This window comes from Coturnix japonica, chromosome 5 (assembly GCF_001577835.2).
Source record: "Coturnix japonica isolate 7356 chromosome 5, Coturnix japonica 2.1, whole genome shotgun sequence".
Lineage (NCBI taxonomy): Eukaryota > Metazoa > Chordata > Aves > Galliformes > Phasianidae > Coturnix > Coturnix japonica.
Window position 1 is genome coordinate 49,448,958 of NC_029520.1, and position 13,369 is coordinate 49,462,326.

At 57.1% G+C, this 13,369-nt stretch overlaps 1 protein-coding gene across 1 annotated transcript; it reads left to right on the forward strand.

Annotated features, from left to right (window-relative positions):
* The first annotated feature begins 9,985 nt into the window (after nucleotides 1-9,985).
* On the forward strand, nucleotides 9,986-12,548 carry SIX1 (SIX homeobox 1). The gene is made up of 2 exons (XM_015865811.2): nucleotides 9,986-10,721; nucleotides 11,418-12,548. Exons 1-2 carry the CDS (start codon nucleotides 10,162-10,164, stop codon nucleotides 11,704-11,706), a joined length of 849 nt encoding a protein of 282 aa, XP_015721297.1. The 5' UTR covers nucleotides 9,986-10,161; the 3' UTR covers nucleotides 11,707-12,548.
* The last annotated feature ends 821 nt before the right edge of the window (nucleotides 12,549-13,369 follow it).

Here is a 13,369-nt window from a genome sequence, read left to right on the forward strand (position 1 = left end):
AGCAGTAGGCATTCAGCTGGGAGGAGGCTGACAGGCTCCTGATCTAGCTGGGAAGGGAGGCAGTGCTGGAAGACTGCTTTTCATCCCCCCGTTTCTGGCTGCATTTTCCCTAGTGATGGCTCAGAGGGGAGTTTTTCTGCTCTAAAAGGCAGAGTGTGGGTCAGTAAAGCAAGGTCTTAATGGACATGTTCATGGCTTGGATACTGGAGGTCTCCTTCCAAGGCTGCGTGCATCCCCCCACCGCAGTGATCGCTGGCTGCAGAAGCCTTTGGACTGGAGCCTCAGTGATGGATACAGATCACATTTTTAATATAGAAATACATTTTAGTAGGAAAATGATTCCCAGAAATAGGAATTCATCTGCCAAACAATGTGCACATAACTGACTTTACACTCAGAGGTGCCAGAAAGTTCAGGAACGAGACCAACAATAAAAACCAACACACGTGTGAAAAATCTACTACATTAAAGCCAGATTCAATAAAAATAGCACCTACTTTATATGCTGCTGAAGCTGGCACAGGCCTCAGAAAGGAGAAGGAAAAAGATAAAATGTTGAGGGGTTGCGCCCAGCCCCGAGGAACCGAGCAGTGCTGATGGTGACTCAGTAACTCCCGTGCAATGCTCTTGAATTCCTCATCCTGCTGCTCCTTGGGCAGAAAGACCCCTTTTGGAACACCCGAGCCTGGCCGACAGGCTTTGTGCCCAGGAGCTGTAAGATGTGGCCCTGCCCCTGAGCTACATGCGGTCTGCGGCGCTGGGAGGAAGGAGCCGAGAGCAGAACTCGCCCGGTGATGCCGGTGGAGGAGGAAACCCAGGTCTCTGCCTCCCCCTGTTGCTTTGCCCACTGCCTCCTGTTTCTCCAAAGGAGCCAAACCTGATACAACGCCCCCTGAGAGCAGCAGGAGGACGGGCTGTCTTTGCCGGAGCCCAGCTTGCTTGCTTCGTTTCTCCCCTTGAATTTCTTCCCTGTGTTTGTGGCCGCATTCTGACGCTGATCAGCAGAAACACCCGAGAGTGGGATGGGAGAGGCTGCTCCTGTGTGCATCGTCCTGACTGATGCACGTGCAGCTGGCTCTGTTTTATAACAAAACCCCTTTGTTTTGAGGCTCCCTGTAAAGATGTACCAGAGGCAGGCCCTGCTTGCCAAAATCAAAACCCAGCAGCCCCAAAACCAATAGTATTCAATCAAACCAAGCATTCAAGGCCAGGCTGGGTGGGACTTTGAGCAACCCGGTCCTGCGGGAGGTGGCTGGTTGGAAGTGGTTGATCTTAAAGGTCCCTTCCAACCCAAACCATTCCATGATTCCACATGGGATCATACTGCTGGCAGCAGCCCATTTCCAGCTATCACGACAGCAGCTGCACGTAGAGGGCATGGGGACCTTGCTCCCACCAAACAGGAACCCAGGTGGCCCTTGTTTCTTGGAACAGGAAATATTTCTTCTCAGAAGGAGTGGTGCTGCAGTGGCACAGCTGCCCAGGGGGGTGGTGGGGTCACTGTCCTTGGAGGTGTTTGAGAACCATAGAGATGTGGCACTGAGGGACGTGGGCAGTGGCCATGGTGGGGGTGGACTGGGGTTGGGCTTGGTGAACTTCATGATCTTTCCCAACCTGAATGATTCCATGATCCCATGACTCCATCTTTACATCCAGCTGTTCCCTATCTGCAGCTTGGGCAACTGAGCACATCTCAGCATCTCCATCAGCAGGGATGTGTCCCAGGTAGCACAGAACTGCCTTCTCACAGCCCCAGCCCTGCCCCAAAATGAAGCGATGTTCTGATTTGCCAACTTTCACAACTCATGAACTCTGCAGTGTTTAGTAACTCGTGAGAGAGAGGAAGTAGGAAGGAGGTTTTACAGCCACAGCTTCCTACTAGTCTGAAAATTGAGTTCCTAGTTGAAAAAAGACAAACAAGAAAAAAAAAAAGAAAAAAAAAGAAAAAAAAGAAAAAAAAACAAACAAGGAGATACTGAAGGTCTCCAAAACAAATTAATATTGGTGTATTGCATTTAATAAATAGAAAACAAATATATGAAACAAAATGCAAAAGCGCTTCTTCAAACCAGTATCTCTAAGGCTCTCTCTGTTTTTAAGCAGCTCAAGCAAATTCTTAGTCACAGCCCTGGACAAAGCAGGCAGGATCCCTGTAGCATCCTGTGCCTGTCCTTCAATCGCTTTACCACGAGCAAATGGCTCCTAGTGGTGACAAATGGTGCTCAGCAGAATTACTGCTGATAAGGGAGATGAGACCAACCCCAGAGGTGCGGGGAAATGATACATCCAGCCCTTGCTCTGTGCTAGGGAATGCCTTGAACCCTGCTCCATGAGCACTCCAAAGCATTCATGCTTCCAGGCAAAGAACTGAAGTTAAATGTCATTGATTTGGGGCGTTGGAAATAGATGATCTTTGTGGTCCCTTCCAACCCAAGCCATTCTCAGTGCTGGTTTGGGTGCTGGGGGGCACAGCACAACGTTCAGTCACCAACAGAGCTATGCAGCCATCTCCCCAGCACTGAGATCATGTTTGTACTGCACTGCCTGGCAAGTCTGCAGGGTACGTGGATTAATTTTCTTCTCTATAATGAGAAATCCAATCTGAAATGCACAGATTAGTTTACTAATCTGTGTAAATCCTATTAACAGCCCTTATGCTGCTCTGCTCTCACTCACATTCTCACAAACCCTCCACATTGGGTTGGTTTTCCCTCACTTCCAACCAGCCCCACCTGGCTGCGCTCACACCCTCCCAAACTGGTTGTGGCCACCAATGGATGACTTCCCTTTGCAGTCCCCTCTTCCAGCTCCCTCGTGTCCCACGGTGCAACGTTCCCAGGATCAAAGCATTACAGCTGTAAATCACTGTGGTGCCATCGGAGCTGAAGGGATTATAGGAAGGAGTGCTCAGCTTTCATGGGGATGGACAGAACCAGGATCTCCTTCACACAGCATCGCTGCCTTCTGGTGCTCATCCACAGTGACAAGGGAAGAGAAGGGAAGAGAATAGGAAAAGGGCTCTGTTGTAAAATCAAGAAGGTCTTCAAGCTTAATTTGGGACCTCAGAGCTCTATTCAAATCAAGCTGGACACAATGATCCTTTTGGGTCCCTTCAAATTTGGGATGTTCTATGATTCTATGATTCAGCTAAACTCCTTCAGGGACCTGGATAGACTGAGCTGGCAAGGGCCAACCAGAACATGGCAGGGATTGGAACTGTGTGGGCTTTAAGGTCCCATCGAACCCAATGATAAAATAGGAGGCATTAAGTTTCTAGTAATAATTGGTGTCACTGAAAAGCTCCCATTCTGACCCTAGGCTGCTTAGGGGACCAGCAGGTGGGACAAGGGGGACAAATAGAGGAGGAACAGGAATCCATTCCTTTCCTTATGATCTGCTCCGATAGGCTCAGCTGATAAGGGACCCACATGCTGCTTTTGTGTGCTCAGGTTTTAGGCTCAAACATTCAGCTCCCCCACTTCAGGTAAAACAAACACATCCAGCTCCTTCAGCGACCCCTTGGGAGCAATGCCATCCCATCACATGCGAGCGATGCAGAAGATGGAGGAGGAAGAAGACGCACATCTGGATGTGCCAAGTGGTACAAAACAGGGCTGCACATCTGGATATGCCAATGGGACAGGGCAGAGCTGCACTGTTACTGATACCCCAGCTATCTGCTGCCCTGGCCTTGGAGCTGCTGCTACACCACATGCTCAGAGCCTGGGGCCTCACAGAGCTGAATGGCTTTTGTAGCTGAGAGCACTAATGTACAGAGGCAATTGGGAATTAATTATTTAATGTGATTCTCATTGGTAGGAAGCTCCTGCCCCTCGCGCTGCTCAGCTCCCATTAAATGTATGTTGCTTCCTTCAGGCTGCAGCAATCTGAGAGCAGCAGAAAATTATGGCTAAACCCAGCTTCCTCTCACAATGAGCTCTGTTTAAATGGGCAGCCTGGCACTCAGGTAACCAGGAGCACAATCTGGTGCTATTAATACGGGCTGTGGGGCAAAGCTCAGCATCCCAATCTGGGAGATCCGCCCCATCGATATCCTTAATCATATCCCCAAACACAAATACGACTTTTGCCTTTTTCCTCTGTTGGAATGAGAAAAACACACCTGTACCGATGTGCCTCTCTGAGATCCAGGAGCACGAACCCTGAAGTGCGCCAGCAGGGCTCAGGAGCAAGGAGTGCAGTCTCCATGGAGGCAAAGCACTGCTGAAGGTCGATGAAATCATACACCCGGTGTGGGGTGGTGAGTTTATCCACCGCTCTGATCTGCTGTGCACAGAGCCGATTCCCTCGGAAAGCTGCTGGAAAAGATAATCACTCACGGGAGACATGAGGAGAGAAAGGAGAAAAAAACAACGTGGTGCTGGCAGAGCGATTCCCTTCCAGGGCAAAGAGAGGAGAAAGCATCGGTGCTTCCCTGCACACCCGGGGGCTGAGCATCCCCCGGTGCTGCAGAGGCAGATGGGGGGCACCCGCCCGCCGCCAGCACCAGCCTCGACATGCGCTGACCTTTCCCCTCTCTAAAATTTCAAAGCTGGGGCTGGCGGCGCTGAGAAGACTGTGTGCCATCTGCGGGCTGACCCCGGCCCCGCACTGCCCGGTGGCATCGCTAATGGGAGGTGAAAGGTCCCCTCCGCCCCACGCTGCCACCGACCCACCGGGATGGGCTGGGATGCAATGAGATGCCGTGGGACCTGATGGGATGAGATGGGGTAGAACACCCCCCAACCGCTGCGGATCACACCCTGAGCCGCATGGAGCATAGTCGCCTTGATGAGAAAATATTTGCTCGGTGCCCAAATGCAAAGCGTATGCAAACAGCCCCGTATGGAAATGCGGTACCAACGCACAGCGAGGTGCTGCGTTTTGCATCTCCCAGATTGGGGCTGTTTGAAGGATGGAGCCTTCACAGGGACAAAGGGAAGGGTGGACGACTGTACCACATAGTTGCCAGTGGGGAGATGGGGTGGAAGGGATGAGTGCTAAGAACGGAGCGGGTCTATCCCTTCCCTCCCAGCGAAAGGGTTTGGGTTGAGGAGTGCCACAGCGTGGGGAGCAGCGGCAGCCCCCATGCAAACTGGCTTGCTTTTTTATTCTTTATTATTATTATTATTATTATTATTATTATTATTATTATTATTATTATTATTATTATTATTATTATTATTATTTTAACAATCTTTCCTCACTTTTTAAAGCTTATTTTCAGTGCTTTGTAACACGGCACGGGAAATAAACAAACAAACATCCAAACCCCGATCCTGCAAAACAACCACATACCCCTTCGTGAGCGACGTGGAACTCCCACTCTGTCCTCAGTCTCCCGGTGTCGGGCATCCCCTTTCCTCACCACCCCTTAAACAAGCAGCGGCTGCCATTCCCCGCCGACACACGCGTGGGGAGGTTCGGACCCGCGTGGCCACATGTGCAGGGTGAGGTGACACGGATGGGGTGACCACACGCGTGTGTTTTGGACACGCCGTGGGCAGCCCTTTGTGTGGCTCCGTCCCGCGTGGGCTGCGCGTTGCTCCCTCCGCTCCCATTGAGCTGTTTCGTTTCGGTTTTGCCCGCGATTCACCCGCGGCGCTGACGAGGTGCGACAGGGACACGCGTGGGCGGCGCAGTGACCCCACGAGCGGCTGAGCCTTCGAAGCCGTTCTGCGGGTAATTCCTCTTACTGGCGCATCCCGGTGCCTAGAAACGCGACCATTCGTTTCCAGCCCCACCGAGCGTTCAACCGCAATTGCCGGGAGCTCAGAGCCGGAGGCCCACGCGTGTCGGGAATGCGGGTGGCAACGGGGAGCGCCGTGCGGGGATCGCCTGCTCCTGCGGCCCCGCTCGGGGTGGGCGAGCTCGTAAGAATGGGGCAAAAAGATGCAGCCGGCATCGCCTCGGGGTGTGACAAATCGCGTTGTTCTGAGAAGAGGGAAGAAAACGCGTGGGAAGGGGTAGGACACGCGTGGGTATTGTCGGACAAGCGGCCGGGGGGAGCGAGGAGGAGTCGCGCCGGGGAACCGCAGCCGCAAAGTGTTGGGAAGGGGAAACTTCGGTGGGGTTTTCCACGCACACGGACACGCGTGGGAACGACGAGCTCAATCCCTGGCGTGGTCCTTTGCTTTAGGAACGCGCTCATCCCGCGGAGCTGAGGCTGATCGGGGGCAGCCCGGCCGCTCGTTCTCCCCGCAGCAGCCGAACATCTTGAAGTAATCAGCAGCTGAGAACGGAGACGTCCCCCTGGCATCTCAGGTTAAAGGAGGAGGTCCAGGAAAATGTGGTAGAGCCATTACAAGAAACCTGAGATGCATTCATCAGAGACTCCAATTGCCATCGCATTAGGATTGATTAGAGACCAGCAGTACCGTAATGACCCGGAAAGAGGGGCATAGAGGGATTATTAATATCAGACTTTGAAACAGAAGGGGAAAAAAAAGAGAGAGAGAGAGAAAGAAAGAGAGGAAAAGAAAGGAAAAAGAAGAGAAAGAAAAAAAGAAAGAAAGAAAGGTAGAAAGAAAAAAGAATAAAGAAGGAGAGAAGGAGGGAAAAGGGATTTTAAAGGGGGGAAAATCGCCTTGCGGGGCTGCTGCTGGGACACGCACCTACCTGAGGAGCGCGGACGCCGCTCGGCGATTGCAGCCGTATGAAAGCGAAAGGAACGGACCCCCCCGGAGCCCCACATCGACCCGGTGCTGCCCGAGGGGACTCGGTCGGAGAGGGGCTCGGTCCCCGTATACCCGCATCGACGGCGGCGGGGACGGGAGGAGCCGCGCTGCTCCTCGGCTCCGTGCGCCAAAACAAACCGGCCCCTCCTGGTCTGGGTTTAAATGGAGCTCACGGGATAATTAACTCCATCTTTGCAGCCCCGCTTTAACTGTTTGTTTAGTGTCACCCCGTATTACCGTCACCGGCACTTTCCTCTGAACGGGAGGAGCCGGAGGGCTTCACCTCCCCGGAGGAAATTCTTCGGAGCTTAAAAAAAAAATACGTATCAAAATAAAACAATTCAGCATCCCCCCCCCCCCCGGAGGTCCATCGGGAGCGGGGAAACGGGGTGCTGGGGGGGGGGAAACAGAGGGGACGGAGGGGACCGCACGGCAGAGTGATCCCATTTAATCCGTAGAAGTGAACGGAGAAAGGGCCCTTTGTGGCCCGGTCCGGGGGTGCGTCCCAGCTAGAGGGGCACAGAGGGAGAGCTGTGCAGGGAGAGGGGGTCGTACCCTCTTCCCCCCCATCCACACACACACATAACACTCATCCCACGGCCCCCCGTTAAAAAAATAGAATAATATGGGGGGAGAGGGAGGGAGAGGCGACACAAATCCTTATTGTTCGGGGCGAGCCGGCAGCGGGCTGTCTCTCCCTGCGCATTCGGCGGGGAAGGCAGCACGGATCCGGTATCACGTTGCAGATTCTCACTAAAGATAACGAAATGTGATCTATTTTTCAGAACAGCAAGTGGATGGGAAAGGAGCCCTCTCCAACACAAACCTCATTGACTAATGGGGCGGTTTTGGGTTTCGCCTTCGAAAGGTTCGGAAATCGGCAGCGTTCTGTTACCGCTCGCCCGGCTCCAACCCAGAGCCCGCGGCTCTTATCGGACTCCGCTCCCAGCGCTCCCTTCTGCTGCTCCTCTCTCCAGAAACCCACACTTTAATCGTACATACAGTCCTTTAGGTTTATTTTTAAGGTTTATTTCTAAGGCCGGAGGGGCAGAGGGGGCCGTGTTTGCTGTGGTTGCTATGTTTTCTGTACATTTTATTTTATTTTTTTCCGGCGAAATCGATGAAAAACGGCCGAGCGCTGCCCCGGCCCCGTCCCCATCCTCGCTCCGCATCGAATAAACCCGAGGAGATCTGCGCTCCTGCTCAAGGAGCGGGGCCGGGCTGAGCCCGATCCATACGGCACAGAACCGCTCCGTTCTGTCGCTGTTCGGCCGCTCGCTTCGAGCTCCGCTCCTTTGCTTTTATTCGAGCGCTTCGAAACCATTTCTCGTCTGAATTTATGGGGCTAAACGGAGCGTGAGGTTCGGAAATCCGCGCCGTTTTACTTCTTTCGGCTGGTTTGAAGCGAAAACTTTCCGTTTGTTTTGTAGGAAAAGCAGCGGGTCACGCACACCGCTGGGAGCGGCCCCACGGGCACAACCCCGTTCTGTCCGCGGGCGCTGTGGGGTGCGGAGCCGTGCGGCCCCGCTCGGGTCTGAGCCCCAACGTTCGGGTTCGGCCTTGGGAAGGGACTGGCAGGGAGAAGCCGCTCTCGTTACAAAATAAAGAGCTCCCCACGGCCACGCTTTGCGTTTTTCACCCCTCAGCCCTGAACGGACAAACCTTCAGGTCTGCGCTTCCCAAATCTCTTGGAAATAAAAACAGAAGAACGCATTGTAATAAAGGGAAAGGGACTGGGGAGCGCGTCCCGGGCAAGCTGCGGCCGTGGCACCGCTCCTGCGGGAGGCTTCGAGCCCACCGCTGTAATTCTGCGCACTTGCTCCAGACTTTAGGGTATTAGTTGGTGTTAGAGCCGGGTTTAAGGCTCCGTTCCGGTCCCCACGCAGCTGCCTTGTCAATAAGGATCTGTTCCAAGCAGACATTCCTTCTGGGAGGACATTGCAGCTCTTTAAGACTTCATCTGCAACATCACAAGCACTAAAATAAAATGGAAGAGAAAATTAGCAGACACGCGGTCATGGGACACGGCGGTGCCCGAGCGGTGCAGAGCGGACAGACGGGCGGCAGCGCTTTATTTAACAGCCCCGAGAAGAGAAATACGTGGGAAAAACAACCACCGGTGCATGGGGGGACGGCGGCGGGGCCTGCAGCCGGGGTGCGACGAGAGGGACTCGGCCGGGTCCACCCGGAGGGTTCGGGGCCGGGTATCGGGTACCGGGATCGGGCTGCGGGAGCATCGCCGGCCACAGCTCGGAGCCCCGGCCCGGCCCGTCCTTGAGGAGCACGGAATAAATCACCCCGTTCTTAGAGGAGACAAACAGGTTTTCAAGAGCCCTTCGATTGTTCTCAGAACCCACGGAGTGAACCCAAACGCCGGTTGGAGGGTGCTCAAAGCGCAGCGCTCCGCTTATCTCAGCGCGTATAAACGCTGCCATAAAGATACCCTCATCCCCGCCCTTATCTCAGCGCATTGTCCCCATCTCCCAGCCCGCCCCAGCTCCCGACGGCAGCTTATCTCTGCTTGGGGAACCTAATTGCTTTCTAATTTTTGCAATAATTGCTTTGGAGCGAGGTGTGCAGATGAGGATTTGGGAGAATGAAAGCGCCGCCGCTGTTTTTTTCTCTTTCCTCTTCCCCGGGGGCAGCTCCCAGGGCCGCTCCCTCCCGACCTGAGCGGTCCCGGCCCGGACCCCCCCGGGCTGAGGGGGAGGCGGAGAGGTGCCGGGGGGGGGGGATATGAGCCTCCGCTCTGCTATTCTGCTATTCAGAGCGCGGCATCCGCCGTGAGGACGGGCGGTATTTATTCATTCACGCCTGGAGTGAGGGTGATGGAAGACGGGACGGGGAAGGGAGTGTCAGAGAACGGAGGAGAAATAAAAGAAATGAAAACGTATGAAAGGAAATAAATGAAAGAATAAGAATTAAAAATAAAGAAAAAAATAATAAAGAAAAAAACAAGGAAAAAAGTAAAGAAAAAAAAAGAAAAAATAAATAAAGAAAAAATGCAAAGCGAACAAACGAAGCGGACTGGAAGCAGGAGGGCCGCGCATTTGCCCGCGGGGTGCGGGGCGCGCCGTGCCCGGAGCTCCCCCCGCAGCCACAGCCGCACCCGCGCAGCCGCGCCGTGGCCGGGGCCGGGGCCGCTCCTCCAGGCTCCGCCCGCCCGTGCCGAGGCTCTGCCCGCCGGGCCGGGCTGGGCTGGGCTGGGCCGGGCCGGGTCGGGGCCCTCCGCGACGGGGGCCGAGCCGCGGGCGCCCAATCAGCGCGGCGCGGGGGCTCGGGCGCTTTAAGCGCGGCGGCGGCGGCGGAGCGGGGGCAAAGTTCCCCCCGTCGCTCGGCCGAGCATCCATCCCCCCCGCTCCGCCGCCGCCTCCGCGCCTCCCCGCTCTGGGGACGGGACCGGGCCCGGGGCTCTCCCCGCCCCTCCGCCGCCTCTCGGTGCCGCACGCAGCCCCGAGCCGCCCCTCGGCTCCCGGCCCCGGCCATGTCGATGCTGCCGTCGTTCGGCTTCACGCAGGAGCAGGTCGCCTGCGTGTGCGAGGTGCTGCAGCAGGGGGGGAACCTGGAGCGCCTGGGCCGCTTCCTCTGGTCGCTGCCGGCCTGCGACCACCTGCACAAGAACGAGAGCGTCCTCAAGGCCAAAGCGGTGGTGGCTTTTCACCGGGGCAACTTCCGAGAGCTCTACAAGATCCTGGAGAGCCACCAGTTCTCGCCGCACAACCACCCCAAGCTGCAGCAGCTCTGGCTCAAGGCGCACTACGTGGAAGCCGAGAAGCTGCGCGGGCGGCCGCTGGGAGCCGTGGGCAAATACCGGGTGCGCCGAAAGTTCCCCCTGCCCCGAACCATCTGGGACGGCGAGGAGACCAGCTACTGCTTCAAGGAGAAGAGCCGCAGCGTTCTCCGCGAGTGGTACGCGCACAATCCCTACCCCTCGCCCCGCGAGAAGCGGGAGCTGGCCGAGGCCACCGGGCTCACCACCACGCAGGTCAGCAACTGGTTCAAGAACCGGCGGCAGCGGGACCGGGCGGCGGAGGCCAAGGAGAGGTACGTGCCTTCCCCTCCCGCTTTGCTCCCTTTTCCTCCCGGCCCCGCTCGGACAGCGGCTCCGCTCCGCTCCGCTCCCCCCGACGCCCCGTTCTCGCCTCGCTCTCTCCGCCGGACTCTCGGCACCGAAGCTCCGGGCCGCCGGTCCCGACCCGCTCCCACCTGCCTGGGGGGCACCGACCCCCCTCCGCCCCCTCCTCTCCTGCTGCTCTCCCGAGCCGCCCCCGCCTTTGTTCGGTGCCTTCCGGGCCTCGAGAGTCGCGGCCCAGCTACCGGCCCCGGGGGCAGCTCCGGCTGTTGTGCGCGATGCGGGCTCGGGGCGGCTGTTTCTTGCGGCCCGGTTCTCATCGCCTCCCGCTTCCGCGTCCTCCCGCGGCCCCGCGGGGCGAGAATCAACCCCGGCCCCACCGAACGCCGTTCCCGGCCCCGCGGGGCCGCGCTGCGATTTGCGATGAGAAAGAATGACAAAAAGAAACGGCGGAATCCCCGCGTCTTTCCTCACCTCGGCCCCCGGCAGCTCCGGGGCTGGCGATGCGCAGCAGCTGTCTAAATAGGGGCCGAGCCCGGCAGCTGCGGGACGATCCGTTAGGAACAGACCGGGCGCTTTCTTCCCTTCTTTTCCCCCTCTCCCCTTCCTTCCTTCCCCCATCCCGGAGGCCCCCGCCCTGACCGCCCGCTGTGCTTCTGCCTTCGCAGGGAGAACACGGAGAACAACAACGCGGCCACCAACAAACCCAACCAACTCTCCCCACTGGACGGGAGCAAACCCCTCATGTCCAGCTCCGAGGAAGAATTTTCACCCCCGCAGAGCCCGGATCAGAACTCGGTCCTCCTGTTGCAGGGGAACCTCGCTCACGGCAGGAGCTCCGCGTACCCGCTGGGTTCCCTGCCCGCCCCCCCGGGCACGCACAGCCTCCCTGGCCATCAGCTCCAGGACTCGCTGCTGGGGCCGCTCACCTCCAGCCTGGTGGACCTGGGCTCCTAAAGGGCTCCGCTCGCGGACACGGACTCTCGGTTGTACATAGCGGACGGTGATCCTCAACGTCACTTCGGCTCTTCTCCACGGTCTCAGCTCCAGGTCCGGTCCCCCCCCTCCCCTCGCTCCCTTCCCTACTGTCGTTATTTTTATTATTGTTATTATTATTATTATTATTTTTCCACGTAGCCAAATGCAGAGAGCGGCACAAAGCCCTCAGCCTTGAGTTCGAGTGAGTGAGAACTGCAACAACAGAACTAAGAAATAAAAGGGGAGATGGCGGGGGGGGGTGGTGGAAAATCCAACCCTAAACCCCGGATCCCATTGCGCCCCATAAATCCCAACTGTTGCGGCCCAGAGGCAGAGGAAGCGCAGGGCCCTTTGTGGCAGCGGGAGGAGGGAGGGGAACTTTTCGTTTACATTTCTTTTTCTTTTACCTTTTTTTTTTTTTTTTTTTTTTTTTTGGTATTTAGCTTCACCGGAAGGATTTCGATGTAGTTTAAAAATTAAAAAAAAAAGACAAAATAGATACAATTAGGAAGCGGCAGTATGAGGGTTTTACCAAGTGCCTATGTCTTAACGCGGCGGTGCTGCTCCCCGGTCGGGACACGCAGCGATTCGGCTCCACATTAGGACAGTAACAACAGCGATAATAAGTGCGGACGGCCCTTCCCTTCTGCAGGAGCGTTTCTCTCTGTCTGCCTCCCCCCCCCTGCTCCCCCCAGCTCTGCCTCGCAGTGAGCCCGCAGCTGTCTGTCTCGAGTCTGTGTTACCGACCTCGCGTGTGCTTTCAGGTTTCTTTTCTATTGTACCCAAACAGCCGAAATTAAACACTGCTGATGGCAGAATCCCGACGCTGCGCTCTTCTTTCTGGGGCTCAGCCCCCCCATCCTCCCACGGCGTGGGAGCCGCTCTCTTTCCGACGCTGCCCCTTCGCTGTGTCACCACCGAGGGATGGAGCCGAGGTCGGGTTGCGGGGGCTGCACATCGGGACCGCCCCGTCGGCCGCCCCCGGCTGCACAGCGCGGATGGTGCCGCTTTCCACACCCCCCCGCGTCCGCGTTTCGCATCACCGAGCGCTTAAGGCTCCACCGCGTTTGTTTTCTGGGGGTCTCGGGCCGTGGAGAAATGTCACCCTCTGCAGGAGGGTCTCTCCCGCTCTCCCTCCTCCCGAGGGGGCCCCGCCATCCTCCTCGGCTGCCCCCGGCTCCCTCCGCCCGGTTCCGGCCGCGGGGTCACAGCGCCGGGGCGCGTTTCATCCTCTCCGTGTGTGACGGCGGCCGCCCCGTCGGGGCACGCGGCTCCGATCCCTGCGGGCTGCGCGAGGCCTCTGCTCGGGGCGGGCACGGGCCGAGGAGCCGCATTGCCCGTGGCAGGGCACTGATCGGGCCCCGTCTCGAAGCTCGTTGGAGTGGAAGGATAAACATTGCGCGGAACTTCGGCCCTGCGCGGCGCAAATCAAAGCGGGTATCGCGAGCCGGGGGCTATTTTCAAAGCAAATGGGGCAGAGCAGGCGGCTGCGAGGCTTCGCTTCCCAGGGGGCGGCCAGGAGGGTCCTGCTCTCCCAGCTCCCCCTTCATCGCGCAGAGCTGCTGCCCGGCCTGGCGGCTGCAGAGCGGGACGGCGCAAATAGCGCGCAGATGCCGCTCAGCGCCGCACGCACCGCCCCTAT